This window comes from Micromys minutus, assembly GCF_963924665.1.
Source record: "Micromys minutus genome assembly, chromosome: 1".
In the NCBI taxonomy this organism is placed as follows: Eukaryota; Metazoa; Chordata; class Mammalia; order Rodentia; family Muridae; genus Micromys; species Micromys minutus.
In genome coordinates this window covers 202026783-202044051 of record NC_137969.1, presented here as the reverse complement: position 1 = coordinate 202044051, position 17269 = coordinate 202026783, and the positions used below count along the sequence as shown (strand labels likewise).

The 17269-nt window shown below is 40.9% G+C and overlaps 1 protein-coding gene across 2 annotated transcripts in view; it reads left to right on the top strand.

Annotated features, from left to right (window-relative positions):
- SLC25A21 (solute carrier family 25 member 21) overlaps positions 1-17269 on the top strand; it is a gene marked incomplete at its 5' end in the record, with an annotated part of 482512 nt that overhangs the window by 314379 nt on the left and 150864 nt on the right. For both annotated transcript variants that reach the window (XM_080921836.1, XM_080921835.1), the window contains one exon: positions 14898-14981. In XM_080921836.1, coding sequence (XP_080777962.1) covers positions 14898-14981 — 84 coding nt within the window. The remainder of the gene's footprint in view (positions 1-14897; positions 14982-17269) is intronic.

The window sequence follows — 17269 nt, the reverse complement described above, 5'->3', positions numbered from 1 at the left end:
AAGGAACCCTCTTCCTTTCTCCCTCCTGTCACCTGTCACAGTTCCTCATTGTGCAAGTCTAACTAGAAGACAGATAGCATAGGAGTCTAACGACAACCGATTCTAGTGACCTCGTGAGTCTGGGGAAGCAGAGAAAGACACTTACCACCTAGTCTGACAAGAAGAAGAACACAGTGGTACACACTGGGCTTGTGTCAGAGCATGCCATCTCCAGTGTTCTGAAGAAGCTGTTAACACGGATGTCTCAAGGGAGTCAGTCGGCAAGGAAGACACAGGGAGATTATAAAACCGACTTTCATGTTAGTAAAGCAAACCCACAGTCTCCAAAAACACCCTGGTTTCTGTGATTTAGCACAGTATATGACCCATACAATACCCGGTGCAGGTAGCCTGGATGACAGATGTCTTCTGTACCATGTGATTTTCAGCCCACAGTCTTTACATCCTGCGTGGTTCTGCACTCAGTAGAATTTCCATGTCAATGACCTGGTCTAGATATAAGATGCATCTTTTGAAATATATCTTTCAGGCGAAACAGGAAAACGACTAACGAGGCTCCATTCAATTTTACTGAAAGCCTCAGTCATGAAGTGACATATGTCACATTGGCTTATTCTATCCCACAGGGCCAGTCACATGACCTAGTCACAGACTTGCTTATGCAGAGAACTGGGTGTGCTTTAGACTAGGTAGTGTTTAGTCTCCTAATGTTGAGTAAATACACACAGACACACACAGAGCACACACGGACATGCACAGACATTCACATAGCCAACATGGACACACACACACATACACACACAGACACACATGCACACACACACATACACACAGAAACACACACACATGCGCACAGAGGGAAGCAGGGAGAGGGCAGTTTTTATTATTATTATTATTATTATTATTATTATTATTATTATTATTATTAATTATTTCCAATTCTGCATAGATCATAGATCCTGGTGCTATTCCATGTCACAGTCTTAGGTTTCAGACACAACCTCAATATATCTGCTCGTCACACATAAACAAGCATTTGTCCCCATGTGATTGACGCAGACTTGTCTGGCTCTACCAGCCAAAGCCCTTGATAAAGGAAAGAAGTCCCAATCGGCAAATTACTTACTTATGTTGTCAAACTTCTAGAAGGTTTAAAACTTGAGGTTCAGAATGTCTTTCAATATCTTATTTGAATACCAAAAATGTGATATTACCAATTCTATGCATATTGTGTCAAAGTTTTCTAAGATCACCTTCAGAAACCGAGTGACTTTTTGTTTAAATTGTTCACATTCACTCTTTTAATTATTATTGTTGTTGTTTTGTGAGGGAATGAGGAGAGGCGGTGTGGTCACAGGTACAGAGTATGTATTTGTTAGTGTGAGTGTGCCCACACATGCATGCTAATACACACGTTCTTGTGCATGAGAACGTGTGGAGGACAGGTGTCAATTTGAGATGTCTTCCTCCATTGCTCTGCACTTTTGGAACAGTGTCTCCAACAGAACTAGAGGCTTAGAGGTTGGTTAGGGCAGACCAGGGAGCTTCAGGGGCGATGTCTGACCCTGCATCCACAGCTGCCACCACAGCACTGGCATTACAGGTACAGTTTCCACACCTCGGTTATATGTGGCCCTGCATCCACAGCTGCCACCACAGCACTGGCATTACAGGTACAGTTTCCACACCTCGGTTATATGTGGCCCTGCATCCACAGCTGCCACCACAGCACTGGCATTACAGGTACAGTTTCCACACCTCGGTTATATGTGGCATATGAAGATTCAAACCTAGGCCCTCATAATTTAATGGCAAGCCCTTTACTGCCTAAGCCATATCTCTAGCCCTTACATTTATTTTTAATTGGCCCACAATTGTATGTTCTTGTCCTGTAAACATGTTTTAATTCTCGTGGGAGTTAGTCAAAACCCAGCACCATGCAAGTAATACTTGTAAGAAACACATTTCTTTGGACCAGTCTTCATGCAGAAAATTCTCTTGATATCACATAGAGTTGTAGATACACTGACTTCACCATTGGATGGACTCAGCTGGGTCTGTGGTTCATTTAAAAAATTGTGTGCAAGAGAATGAAAATGGAAGCCCCTGGCAACTATTCTATAACTTACATCAAAATCTGGGGAGGAGATTTCAGAGCCCGGGGCTGCAGAAACAAGTCCCATTGTTTCTGCCAGGACTTGACCTAATACTCATGAGACGCATGGGCCTCCCAAGTTTCAGAAGGTGTACTGGGTTTTAATCTGAAGAAACACATAGGAGCAGAATCCACAACACAAGCACAGAAACAGACAAAAATGAACTATGTAGGCATGTGGAATACGCTCTGTGTCATCAGCCTCATCTGCTCTGTCAGTTATAAACTAGATCTAAATTAGCTCTTGTTTGACTTCAAGAGGCCATGGAACACTTGGAGTGGAAGGATCTATAAGGGATCAAAGTATGCAACAGCAGACCTTCTTCCCAAACGGAGGACAGATGGACCCGCCATAAAGTGCATTACCCGGGTATCCCCACCAGAGCCTGTGTGCAGAGTAAGGGAGAACGAGGTGGCTGGCTTTTCCTTCCTTTTGTCACAGCTCATTCTTAGACACACTTCAAACCCAGCCAGAGGCTGCATACCTCTGGCATAGAACAAAGAAACAAACCACATGCAATAATAACCTCTGAACATACAAAAGTCTGTGTTTCAAAGGCCAGACAGTAATGACCATGGGCTTGACTCATGAGATGCCCCCTCCCGAGCCTTCACTAAAATCCATGGCCAAACTGTGTTCTCTGGCCCTTGGCCCATTTCTGATTTCAAGTGGTGGAATAAAACATTCCAGAGGAACGGACACAGGAGCCAGGGAGTGGGAGAGCCTGAAGTGAGCAGGGTCTGTGTGAGTGTGTGTGTGTGTGTGTGTGTGTGTGTGTGTGTGTGTGTGTGTGTGTGTGTGTGTGTGTGTGCATCTGTGTGTGTGTGTGCATGTGTGTGTGTGCATGTGTGTGCATGTGTGTGTGCATGTGTGTGTGTATGTGTGTGCATGTATGTGTGTGTGTGCATGTGTGTGTGTGTGTGTGTGTGTGTGTGTGTGTGCTTGGCTTAAAGCAGATATGCTAGTATGTGAGGACTTCCTCCCTCTCAGTATGTAGAGAAAACACTGCACAGTACACATGAAATCAAAGAAGTTTCATGAGGCCATTAGTGTGAAGACTAGTCTGCTTAAGCCTGGCCAAGACAGAGAAGAACAGTGTGTTCCAGCACTGACCGAGCAGGATGTGGTAGCACATACCTGTAACCCTGGCATTAGGTAGGCCGAGGCAGGACAGTCAGCAGTTGGAGGCCAACCTGACCTAAACAGCAAGAGTTTGCTCAGAAACAATAAGCAAAATGAAACAAAGAAACAACAACTCGAGAACCTTGTTGGGTTCCTTGTCCTATGGGGAGAGCAAACAAAAGCATCACTAGTAAGGGTAGTTTGCCTGTTTCTAATGTATCATGTTACATATGTGTCCCCTCTAGAAGTGTCAGTTTTTTAGGTAAATAATTTAGTTAGGCGAAGTATAACATGTCCAGCGCATCACTGACATACAGTAAATTTTACTTTGCTTGAATTCATATAAACTTCACTATTAATGAATAGAGTTTGTTCTTTGTTACCTTTGAAGAGAGAGATGAAACTTCTGTCTGTCTAGTCTCCCACCTGGACTTCAGGCTCATTAGCGCAGTGTGGGGTGAGGACAGCTTTGCTGCACACAAGAACTCATCCCAACAGAGTCTGAAAGAGGTTGCTCCTTTGGGTCCATTTCTAATGGATATCTTTTTACGTTCAGCACTTAGTAGTCTAGAACTTGGCTTGCTCAAGTCGCCCAGTCATCTATATTTTAATTTGTAACGCAAACTTGGTCTTAAAGATAATTATGCTATAAGATGCAAAGTCATATAAAAGTTGCTAACTACAGTAAGATCTGAGTTGTATAAAATCAAATGACTCGAATGGCCTTACAGTGTTTCAGTGTTTGCCAAAGTGCCTGCCTGTAATGCTGCCAAGCTATGAGTGTCCTTTCATTAAGCATCTGTTTAACTAGTAAAACATAGTTTCCTATACATGTTCTACAGACAGGTTAGGCCTGCTCCTGAGTAAAGTTAGGTCATGACTCCCTTGAGTTGCTAGAGTTCTAGAACATTTTAAAGTAGCTTTTAACTTGTTATTTGAAACTGATAAAACCCTACCCTTTTGACTGGGGATGTTTTGAACATAGGTTTGTAAAATAGTGGAGTATTCATTATAAAAATAATTTGATTGAGAAAAAGAAGTAGTAGGGAAAGAGAAAAGGGTAGGGAAGGAAAAAGGAGGGGAAAGGAAGGAGCTGGGGGAGGGGAGGGGAGGGAAATGAACAAGAGATAAGGAGAGTTCAGTAGTTCTTGTTGGCCTTGACAATCTTCTCTAGGCGTGTACTAGGGAACCATGCACTTGGAAATAAATAAAACTATTCAATATGTTAGTTATGTGGGTGTTTTCTTATGTTGTCTAGTCAATACTGATCCACTCAGCTAGAAGGATCCCAAATGTCTCTGTTCTTCAAGCATAGCTTCATTTCACCTCCCACAAGGACATCCATCCATCCAAGCTCGCTGGGGCAAGTCGTACCTCCACTCAGTCTCAACCGTGGCACAGGAGGAAGCAGACAGAATGAACGGTGTCTTGGAAGGCTGCTTTCTCACAGTACTGTTAGGAGTCCAGAGGTGAAGATCAATATCAGAAGATGATGTACAAGTCACGTTATTTTCTTCTTACCAGTGAAGAAGCTTGGTGTGAGAGGAGCATTTGTATTGGCCACTCACTGACTTGGAGCTGTATTCATGGTATAGGTGAGACAACCCAAGGAATTTGTTTCCTCTAGCCTGATTCATCAAGGCCCAAGTTATTGCTCTTGTTTTGTTAGTGCTCTATATAGCATCATCAGGCATCAGTGGGAGGAGAAGCCTATGGTCCAGTGAAGGCATGTTTTCCCAGAGTAGGGAAATGCCAAGATGCTGAGGTTGGGAGAGAAAGAACCTTCATGAAAGCAAGAGGAGGGGAAGGGAAGATTGGAGTGGGGAAAAAGAAGATAACATTTGAAATGTAAATACAGAGAATATCCAATTTAAAAAAAGAAAGAAAACATTTTAAATTTTATTTAAAGCTTAAGTAGATATATGTATAAACATTGATGGATATTTCTTCATCATTTGGGGTCCTGTCCACCTATAATGTACCTTTTCCCTCATTGAAAGTGATCACAGTGTATCTAAATCTTAGTGAACCATAAAGTAAACCTTGATTAAAATAAAACAAATTTTCTGTGGCAGGATATTGATCACAGTGTGAACCCCAAGACTATGAACTGGAAAAACCTCATTGTGGTGTAGCTCAGCCCTAGCACACACCTTTAACCCAAGAGCTAAATAAAGTCAACCCTAGGTCAAGAGACCAAGCAAGCAACCATCTGACAGGAACTGAGCATATGTAATCAGAAAGGAGGGACACTGAGTAGAAGGGCGTCTAAAACAGCATGGAGAAGGAGCTTTTTCCTTCTGGGACTTTGGTGGAGGAGGAAGGTCAGCTGGGTGCTTTTTCTGCCTCTCTGAGCTAGCAGGTCCTCCCCCAAGCATCTGGCTCCTGAGTCTTCAATGGTAAAACTGAATTGCTGAGATTTTTGTTTTTAAAAGAACAATTTCCTTCTCTATGATAAGCACATTTTCTTGTGTTTTGCCAACTTTAACATCTCCACTGCTCAAGTTTCTTTCTAGCATCCATGCCTAGGAGTGCAACGAACAGGCTCTTTCATGCTCCTTCCCTAATAATAGACTTCCTTATCAATGCTAAATAAACCATACCACAGGCCCATTTGATCCATTCTAATACAATGCAGTAATCTCTCAGGTCTCCGGGCTCTGTGTTCTCTGACTTTTTCTCTCACTGAGTCTCTGACTTGGGGTCTCTGGTGTATAATTAGTTTCCACAAAATGGCTCAGTTCCCAGAGCCAGTGAGGGGTTCCGGCAGATTTGACCACATTTTAATTCTGTTCTGGAAAACTTTTATGGCAGCCAGAAACCAAGTCTCATCTTGAACGTAACAAGCCAAATCCAACACCTAAGGACGGTAGCTCTCTGTATAATCAAGTAGATTGTCATAGAAATGCTAGAAATAAACTTGTGTACAGGAAGGGAGACAGGAGGGACAAGGTAGAAAAAGGATGTGACCAGCTTTTGTGGGTGGGAGTAGTGGTGAGTTATTTTTGGAATCTGAGAAAGCTATGAAATGCATCAAGTGTGATAAGTTTAATATTTGACGACGGTAGTTAATGCAGCCTCCTCTATTTTTGTCACCTTTCTAGTAAATTCTATTTCTGATCTTCTTCCCTCATTTCTTAAGTACACACTGGTTCCACACATAGTAACCACTGCGATGGCTAGCTTAGAACAACGTACTTGTAAGAATGCTGAGAGGAACACATCTGGATGAAATTATCTGTTGGCATTAAATATGAGGTCTGATTGTGTGTGTGTGTGTGTGTGTGTGTGTGTGTGTGTGCATGTACTCTGACTGGCCACACCACATGCATGTACTCTGACTGGCCACACCACAACCTGATTTTAAGCATAGTTTTGTTTTGATTTTGTGTTTTGTTGTTTTTGTTTTGATGTGGCATATGTCTTACAAAACAAAATAATTGAAATCCATGCTGGTCAAGCCTTCATTTAATTGAGACCAGTTTATGCCTAGAGCACTTTAATTATACAGCCATGTTAATCAGCCTATTTTACTTTTTGTGACTTAGCATTATTAGATTAGGTCGTAATCTCTAGCGATCATTTGCCTTTGAGTTGGTAACTAGCATGTTGTCTTTAAGTAAGTTTTAGAATTAGATTGTCAGTGCTTAGTCACTACACACGGAAGGATGCGAGCCCAGTGGTACAATAAGCCTTATCACAAAATGATATTAGATATTTCCATAGGATCTAAACTAGAAACGCCTTATAATGATGCAAAATAGTGGAAAAGAGACATACTTCCTGCACTGAGTGACACTGAGTTCATTGTAACAAAATGTGTGGTCAGCAATGATGAGCCATTGAAAGGATACTTAACTTACCATTAATTATAAATTGTAAAATATACAGCTACAACACATCAGCCTTTAACTGTGACTGGCTCCTGTGGAGAGATACAGTTAGACATACCTAGGATCACAGAAAATTACTTAAATTATAATGAGGCTATTTGGACTGATCTGATTTTTTATAGAGATAACTTTTTTTGAAGCTCTGTTTTTTTAAAGTGTCCAGAGTTACATGCCACAGAGTTTTCTTTGCTTTTGTAGCTTTGCCAGAATGCCACTTCCTTATCTGAAGTCATTATCTAGGCCAATGCGTGCCTCTGGCTACATATTTCTTCAAATTATAAACTGCTTTATAATAATAGAGAAGTGTATTGGTCTCATTCAGTTTTGCAAATTTTAAGCCAAACCATAGCCCAGCGCACCTGCAAGTAGTAAAGACATATGGGCTTTGGACAGGTGTAACGCTTGCCTGGCTGAACAGTAATAAAGACCATTCTCTTGCCCCGACACTGTAGAACCATGCAGAGCCAAATATGTTCAGGCGTAGCTTTTGAGCTCCAGTTGTCAACCACTGCTCAGAGTACAGTACATAACTGCTGGATCTGACAGCATTGTTTTAGAGTGTTACCTGATGCTGTTACCAAGAGCCCAGTGAGCACATGCAATACCCAGATCCCAGGTGAACCAAGCTCCAACTCACTAGTGCACACACATAGGCCACAGTGTTTTGGAGTTAATTAGTAACATTGTGTCTCTGTTCCCTAATGTTTCTTCTATTCCAGAGGACAGAATTCATAAACCATTCATCTTTGTTTCCCTAAAGCTCTTAGCCCTTACCTCTCTACATATAGGAAAGTTATTTTTAAGGCCATAATCTATATCCATCCTATGTGGCTTAAAGACTCTTGAAACTTTATCAGTTTCCAAGACAAAGTTATATGCAATATTATTATATTTAACCTAAAGTAAAATAAAATATTCATAACTAGATTTTCAAAAACCAATTCACATGGATACTAACCAGTGACTTACAATTGAAAAGTAAGGTGTGGGTATAAATGAGTGTTCTGAGGGAACCATTCCCCGAGGCGCACAAAAAAAAGATTTTAAAAAAATGGTCTGGGGCAGGCACAGATGCCACGGTACCTGTGAGCACCTCCACACATGTGCACAGAAAATGCATAAATTATGGAATTTAAAACGTGGAGAACCGTCTTTTCAGAATCTTCCTGAGTACCCCACCACCTGTATGACATTTCTGCAAGGATGGTGTGGGTTCCCAAAGTGTATGTCTCTACGGGAAGGGAGCATCCCTTCTGTCATCAAGGGAATTTTCAAAACATAGGAAATGAGTACATTTGGTGGGAAACTGTCTAACTCTGTGCATTGTAGGGCCTTTCCCCCAAGTTGATGAAATATACATATAGATAAGTTTCAAAGCCTCTAACGTGCCTTTGCCTGTTTGATCTGACTTTGGCTTTGGCGGTGTTCATCCGATGAGCAAGAAAGCAAACATACGCTGTAGGAGTAACATCTTATTTCAGTAAGACTGACTAATTACAGTGACTTAAAATCTTTATTTAATTTTCCCATGGTTATCCTTTTAATGTGTTCTGTAATTGCAAACCCTTTGGTCCCTTAATCTCTGATTCATTAGTGGGCTCCTTAAGTGTTTATTAAGAAGCTCATGTAATATTCTGGTAATTACTAATAATCTCCATTCATAGCACATTCACAGAGATCTCTGCAGGGAGTTCCATTAGGCTCGTCAGCACTTCTCAGTCCACAGATCCTATTAGCAGCATTGTATCCTGAGAAATAGAGAGGACTTATACAATGGCACAGAATGTTCTTTCTCTCTTCTGACTAAGAAATTCAAAAATTAAATACTATTGCTGGTCTTCCTCCAAAATTCAATACTTCCCTGCTGTCTGCTGTCCCGTTTTTCCACCGAGGAGAAAGGCAGGCTTGGATTTCGCTACACATCACTAGAATTGAAACTGGGGATGCTGAGTCTTGTGTCTCCAGTGTGCCTAGCCTCCTTTGACACAAGGGTGCAATTAATGTACGGGCTATTGTGTTTGGTGGCATACACTGCCATTGAGGGAGAACGAGGTGCTACTTAGAGATTTGGTACCCAGGACCTCTGCACTCCCCACCCTGAACAAAGCCAACCATTGCCACCCCTTCCTTGGAAACAAAATCACTTTAATAGAGGGCACGCTTAGACAACACTTCAAAGTCAAAGTAATGATGAGTAGTGTTCGGTGTGAATGGTTTCTGAGGTCCAGGTCAAACAAGAGAGAGGGTGGAAGAGAACAGAAACTGTTAAGCTAGAAGGGGATCTCAGGGAGCGGATACCAGAAGTCAACATCGCTTACCACACAAATCAAATTGGGGTTGGCCACAGTGTAGAGGGATAACTCACAACAGCCTTTGCCACCACCTTTTCTTCAGTTCCACGCCCCGCCCCTCAGCACTCACCAAATAATATCCTTAAGAAGTATTCTTGGAGCTGGTGAGATGGCTCAGTGGGTCATCTCCAAGCCTGAGGATCTGATTTTAATACCTTGGAACCACACGGTAAAAGAAGAGACCAGATTTTTGCAAGCTGTCCTCTGACATCTACATGAAGACAAGTACATGCACATGTACATACACACACACACACACACACACACACAGAGAGAGAGAGAGAGAGAGAGAGAGAGAGAGAGAGAGAGAGAGAGAGAGAAGTTTACAAAGTTAAAAGCAAAAAAAAAAAAAAAAAAAAAACCCAAAAAGAAAAAAAAAAACTTGAAACAGATTGCACTGTACATGCATACTTGAAGATAACTCCATCCCTCTATCGTCCAGCTCTTTGCAGTTAAATGCTAGGTATTCACACAATGATATAAATGTGCAATGCATATGCCCTGAAGCATTTAATCCTTTGGGAATAAGACGGTGCACAAATCTGACAATAATTTTTTACACAGATTTTGACATTTTAAAGAGTTTCATCCTAAGTCTTTTAAGACAGGAAAGTCATTTCTCTGCTCATTGACATCTTTCTTATGACCATGTCTCAGAAGTTTTCTAAAGTGCTGAAGCATTACACCTCACCGTCTCCCTGCTCACAAGTTTAAAATGGATGTTGCCAAATACATGTCAACGTGAGCGGAGCCTGCATATCCATTTCTTGAGTTTGTGAAAGCAAATGCACAGCCATGCATTAGGTGGTTTGTGTGTGGATGCTGAGAGGTCCTTCCAGGCCCTAGTAACTAGTACAGTAAAGTGCTTAGTACTCCTGCTGGAGCAGATGGTAGGGCCCATTACTCCCATTGCTAAGCATAGGCAGTGTTGCTCTGGCAGGCCCGATGGCTAAATATCCCATTTGGCTCCTTTGCCGAGCTCCAAAGTACTAAGCCTTGGTCCTTAACATTGTGTTTGATTCTGAATGGATGTTAGGCACCAGGTAGATCTCAAATGTACTGTCCAGTCAGTGTCATTGGCAGCAACCATTCTTTCTACTAAATGGAGTAATTTGAATGGAGAGTCTACATGTGATCAGACCACTTTTATAAAGGCAATAGAGAGTTTCAAGTTCTTCTTCTCAACAAAAATCACAGGTGGGAAGGCAGCTTTGGTCTTTGTAACTTGAGAATTGTAACTCAAGGATTGTCTCCTGAAGAATAAAGAGAATTTATTAGCACATAACACAGCTTGGGAAATGCTGAGGTTAAGCAGAAAGAAAGAAGGAAATTGCTGTTGTACATGATTGACCAAAATGCACTGTAATTATGCCACTCAAAAGAGCTTCCTTAGAAGAACTGATATCTCTTTTGCCAGATTAAGCCATGTGTCATGGAGCTATACATCACATATGTTACTGTGCGAAGTACAGCATGCTGTCCATGAGACACATGTGGAAGAAGCGCTGCTCTCTGACGTCAGTGTCTGAACCCTGACTGCTTCTGTCTGCACAGTAGAAAGCGCTCTGCGTCTTGCTGTTCACTGTGCCCCCTCCTCTGTGTTACTCATGCAGTACAGCTGTGGTCATTTGGCCTCTGCGTCCACTGCCTGCCAGGAAACAGCACTCCTAACCATCCCACTGGCCACTGTTGAGGAGTGCCTCTTCTGAAATGGAGCTGAGAACTAGGGAATGAGGTTCAGTCACAAAATTTTAGCCCAAAGATATCGGTTCCTTGTTTTCCCTTTCTGCAAAGTACTATCTTTTGTCAGCAACAGTCAACCCACAGGAAGTTCATCTTCAGTATCAGGAGTAGTGGTGATAAAACTCACTGCCATCTGACGTCCTAAATCACCATGTCTAGACATTATTATTTGCATTGATATTATCTCTTTACCTGTCTTCTTCACCTATTTCTAAAATGTAGAGCCATGTCTAAAATTCAGAACATATACCCTAAAGAATGGATATGACATAATAGTACATTTGACACACTAATGCTCAGTAACTCACATTAACTGAATGTAAAATGGATTGCAGTCTTTAACTTTTTTTATTCTGCAAAAGAAAAAGGAATTTCACTTAGAAAAGTGCCTACACTTCCAATAGCCAGATTAGCTTCGCAAACCTGCATAATATCTGAAGTTGTCAACACTGTAAACAAAGCTGAAGTTTCTTAACCTCAGCAATCAACAAGAGGTTAAAGTTGACCAGAACTTGGATGTGCTCATATTGGTCCATCTGCTGGCTCACAGTACTGTCTAGAAGCAGGGTCACACATCTGTAAGGTGGCCACCCAGAGAGCTGAAATGCTTAGCTTCAGAGCTGAGAAAAGATACTCACTTGAGTACCCCACTGCACACCACCCCAATAAACCCAAATAGGTCTGAATCCATCCTGAGCCAACCATGTGTGCTAGCAGAATGTCATGGTATCCTCCTGAAGGAAACCCTGGCAGGCTGCAATGCTTCCCTCATGTCTACACTAGGAAGCACAGCTTTCCTTCAGTGGCCTTTGTTCCTCTCCCTACCTGGACTGCTTTGTACTCCTTGGGTCTATTTCCCTTTTGAATCCTGGAGGACCAACTCAAACCCCTTCCCCTCCTGATTCTCTTCTGGAGCCTTTGCTGAGAGCAGTAATCCCACCCCCAGCCGCGGCCTAGCACACCTGGACAGCACGATGCCCTTGCTACTTAACATTTCAGGCGTTTGGGGTTAGCAGGGACTCTTAAATTTTTAGTTCTGTTTTCTTTCGATTCTTTATTCCACTTGTTAAAAGTGGGCATAACGTGCAGAATACTTGTGAAACCTGTAACATCCAGTATCATATGGCATGCATTAAGAAAACACTTGGCAAGTCAGAAGAAAAGCATCTACAAAAGAACTCGACAGGTAAAAATGTATTTAGTGAATGATCATTACAGATATTATGAGAAACATATATGTGCTCATGTTTTTTTTTGTAAATGTAATGGTTTTGCCATACATGAATATGTTTTAAATAATTCTCAATACAAGAATCTGATTTCTCAACTGAACTGAGAAAAATTTTAATTATCAGCAATGAACACAGGCTACAAATGTGCAAATGTGGAGATGGGTATACTTTTTTGGATAAGAGTCAAAATCATATTTTGGAAATTGTTCTGTATGTTACATGTTATTCGTTGTGCAATCCTATACATAATTCTCCTATTGGATTACTTTCTGTGTAGTGTTAAATTATTTTAAAACACAAAGTTAGCTCATCTACGTGTTATCCTCCAGAAATTCCCAAACCATCAAAGTCTGTTCTTACACTATACAGACCTCTTGTGAGTGTTTCAAGCCAGTGGTAAATACACAGCCATCATCTATCTGTCCTGGCTCATTCTCTCATGATAAGTGCTTTACATTTAGTTTTTGTGTGTTCACGTATGCTTGTGTGTGAGTGTTCATGTATTCCTATATACGTAGAAGCACATTTATGTACAGGATCATGTGCACATGGAAACCAGGGAAAGCCTTGAAGATCATTCCTCAAGTTCAGTCCACCTTGATGTTTCGAGGCAGGGTTTTTTCACTAGCTTTGGGCTCACTAAGGAGGTGAGAGTGACTGCCCAGAAAGCCGCAGGAATCCTCCTGTCTCCACCTCTCCAGTGCTAGAAAGCCAAGCGTGTACTACCATGCCTGGCTTTTTCACATTGTTCCTGGGGTTTGAAGGTGGGTTCTTATGATTTCACAGCAAGAGGTTTATAGGCTGAGCTGTCTGCACAGCTCTGCACAATTTAAATTTAAGAATGTAGTTCTCGCTCAGAAACTAGGCTTCTAAACTGGCTGCTAGTGTAGCTGCAACTTTGACTAAAAGCCCCACACAATTAAAGTGAAGATAATATTTTAAAGTTTAACAGTAGTCAGCACAGTGTCGTGGACTATTAGATTCTGGTTAAAGATGAACAAACCATATTGAAATACCAACTAAAAATGTGTTAAAGACAACAGAGACTACCCCAAATTTGCACACCTTTAATCTGCATTCTGGCACAGGCATCATTTCAGATTCATTCTGCCTTTATAATTGTGCTCTTTTGCACAGTCCCCTTGATCCTATCAGTCAGCTAATGAATATTATTAGTTTGTGCAAAAAACTTTCCCAGGAGATTCTACTGACTCATCCCTACATAGATGCAATTTTGATTCCCCCAAATTATCAGCTTTCCACTTTCTAAAACCTAGGTAATTTCAGCTTTGTTTCCGTTGCCCAGTGAGTTCAAGCAGTGGGAAGCATTTACTCTTATCTATGATGAGTCAGTTTTCAACATCATCCCCCAGAGACTGGGACTTCAAAGAATGTTGTCTCTAGAAGAAGAGGAAGAGAAAGAGAAAGAAAGAGGAGGAAGAAGAAGGAAAAATGGAGAGTGACTATCACAATGATAATGATATGGAAAATATTTATAAGGGGTAATTCTGAAAAGTACATACAAGGGAAACAAGTAAATAGATGGAATTGTGGCAGGAAGCAGAGGCAGGAAAATGACCTTGAGTCAGAATTTAGGATAAAGAGCTAAGAATGATAGAAGAATAGAATAAATAAACTAGAGGATGGGCTGAAAGTGGTATGTGATTAAATGAGCATTCATCATCACATCTTTAGAAATAAACACAAAGAAAAATGAGGCTGTGGTGTTGTTTCTGCATTTGATGTGCTACAGTGGAAGATAAATGATTATACCAAGAAAACAGAAGATAAAAGAGGACATCGTTCAGAAATGTAGCCACCTTCCCCGAGCAACTGCTATGTGCAGAGCAATGCACTTGTGCAGAGACCTTGTCCCATGATGAAGTCACGATGGTAAATTGTAGCCCAGTGTACACCTGCAAGTCTTCAAGCACCTGTTGGGCAGAATTAGTTCCAAGTTCACGTTCAGAATCTGACTTGTATTGATTCCTTTTTACTTCTAGACTTTTTATTAAATACCCATTGTAGAAGATTATTTAAGGATTGTACTGTGTAATTTTATACCAATTTTCAGATTAATCTTTCAGATTAAGACTAGGTAAAGCATCTGTGCCTGCTTTTCACACACACACAAAATCTAAATGCTTTAAGATGTAGATGGATATATTTGGCTGAGATATGGAAACCTGAGCTCTCATAAAGTACAAATAAATAGCAACAAAGTAATAACAAAAATAAGGTAAATTTTATATAAGAACAATAAAACAATCAAATCTATGGTAATGATGAAAACATTTTAAATTACTCTGGAAATGCTACATTTTTATAAACTTTGTAAGCAAGAAATATTGGCCAAATTTTTAATGTGTGTTTTTCTGTTGTGGCTTTATTTCTTTCTAGGTTCCAGGTTCAGAGAAGTGTAACAGACCCACACAGTTATAAAAGCTTAGGAGACAGCTTTCGGATGATCTTGCGAACAGAGGGGTATGTGATGTCATTTGTACATGGTCTATATATTTATATGGTCATTTTAATGTATTTCTGCTTGAAAAAATTTTCTTGTTTTTCATAGTTTTCTTTCCTAACCTAGTCTTACTAAGGAAACCATGCTAAAAAGTCTGCCTTCCTATTTTATTATATATTTTCCTAATTTGAATGAAAACCAAAAATGTATATAGTGGAAACTACTTTAGAGAATAATAGTAACCAATCTGATAAGTTAAGGGCAATTTATAACTTATGGTACTAAGGTTATGAAGTTTTCTTAATTATATTATCTAAACATAATAGTGTTTTTACTTTGGGACTTGAATATAATGCCTTGTTTACATAAAACTTTAAGAATCTCTAGTCGAGGACCCTCTCAGCCTTCCTCTCTAGCTCACCGCCATAACCTCGAGTCAGCCATTCATTCGCAGGAACACTTTCTACCAGGGACCTTTCAGTGACTCCTGGACTTAAACTCATGTAGATGATTTTCACTGTCCTTCCTGTTCTCTATCACACTCTCTCCAGACTTGCTCTTAGTTCTGTAGAAGGTCTCTCACAGGAACCCACTCCCATTCCACCTCCATTGCCAGGGGACTCCACTTCTTGGTGCAAATCCCAAACTCCTTTCCCATGATCCTTCTCAGCCTTTCTTCCTTGTCCAATCCCTTGTCACTCTCAGACCTTCAGAAGCACTGTCTCTCGATGGGATCTCAAAGCTTCCACACTTGCCTAGTATACAGGGCAAGAACAACTGAAGGACAGACAAAGCCCAGATATTGACCCCAAGAAACACCTCAAATGATCTAACTCCAGATGTTTCGGTCCCAGCACAAAACACCAGCATGAATAGCCAATACAGTACGCCTCCTCTTGAAGTCAGAAACCTTACTGCAGCAGGCCCTGAGAAATGCAATTTAGCTGAAGCACAAGAGAAAGACTTCAAAAATACAAGTTATGAATATGTCCAAGGACTTTAAGGAAGAACAAATAAAGCCCTAATGAAGTCTGTGAAAATGCAAACATTTGAACAAAATAATGAAAATAAAGACATAAAAGCCGCCAAGGATGCAGGACCTTCCAGAAGATGACTAAGCTCCCAAAAAAGCTTCAAACCACTCTCCCACCTGAACCCTGAGGGAGCCCACCACACACCCCACTGGCTATCCAGGGAGGGAACACCTGGAGCTCTCAGAGGACAGATAGAATGGTGCGCTCTGAGACTGGGTCCTTTCCATCCCATAGAGAGGGCCAGGTGACCTTCATCAGGTCTCAGGACCTGCCCACAGATAGCTGAGCTCCCAGAACAGCCTCTCAAGCGCTCTCTCATCTGAGCTCACAGAGATAGAACAGATTAACTGCCATCAAAACTCACTGCCTGCCTGCAAAGAGCCAAACACCAGGGAGCAATCTCCTTCCTTAGCCCACGAACCTTCAGACTCACAGGAGACACAAGCTCCAGTCAGAAGCAGCAAGATCATCTAAAATCACAGATAACAAGATGGCAAGGGGAAAGGGAAAGAACTAAGTAATGGAAACTGACACAACCTGGCAACAACAGAACCCAGCTCTCCCATCACAGCAAGTAGTGGATTTTCCAACACTGCTGAAAAACAAGACTTAGACTTGAAATCATACTTTATGATGATGATGCAGATCTTTGAGAAGAGCATAAATAACTCCCTTAAAAATTACAGGAGAATCAGAAGAACACAAGTAAACAAATAGAAGCCCTTAAAGAGGAAACACAAAAATGTCTCGAAGAACTACAGGGAAAGACAATCAAACAAGTGAAGGAATTAGAAACAGAAATAGAAACAATAAAGAAATCACAAAAAAAGACAACCCTGCAGATAGAAAATCAAAGAAAGAAATCAGCAGTCATAGATGCATAGATGCAAGCTACACCAATAGACCACAAGTGATAGAAAAGAGAATCTCAGGATCAGAAGACAACATAGAAAACGTTGACACAACAGTCACAGAAAATGCAAAAATTAAAAAGCTCCTAACCCAAAACATTCAGGACACAAAGAGAAGAGCAAACCTAAAGATAATTGGTGTAGATGAGGGCAAAGACTTCCAAATAGAAGACACAGTAGCTATCTTGAAAAAAATCGTAGAAGAAAACATCCTTACCCTTAAGAATGAGATGATCATGAACATACAAGAAGCCTACAGAACTCCACATAGATTGGACCAGAAAAAAAAAAAAAAAACTCCTCCCGACAAATAATAGTCAAAATACTGAATGTTCAAAAGAACGGATACTAAAAGCAGTAAGG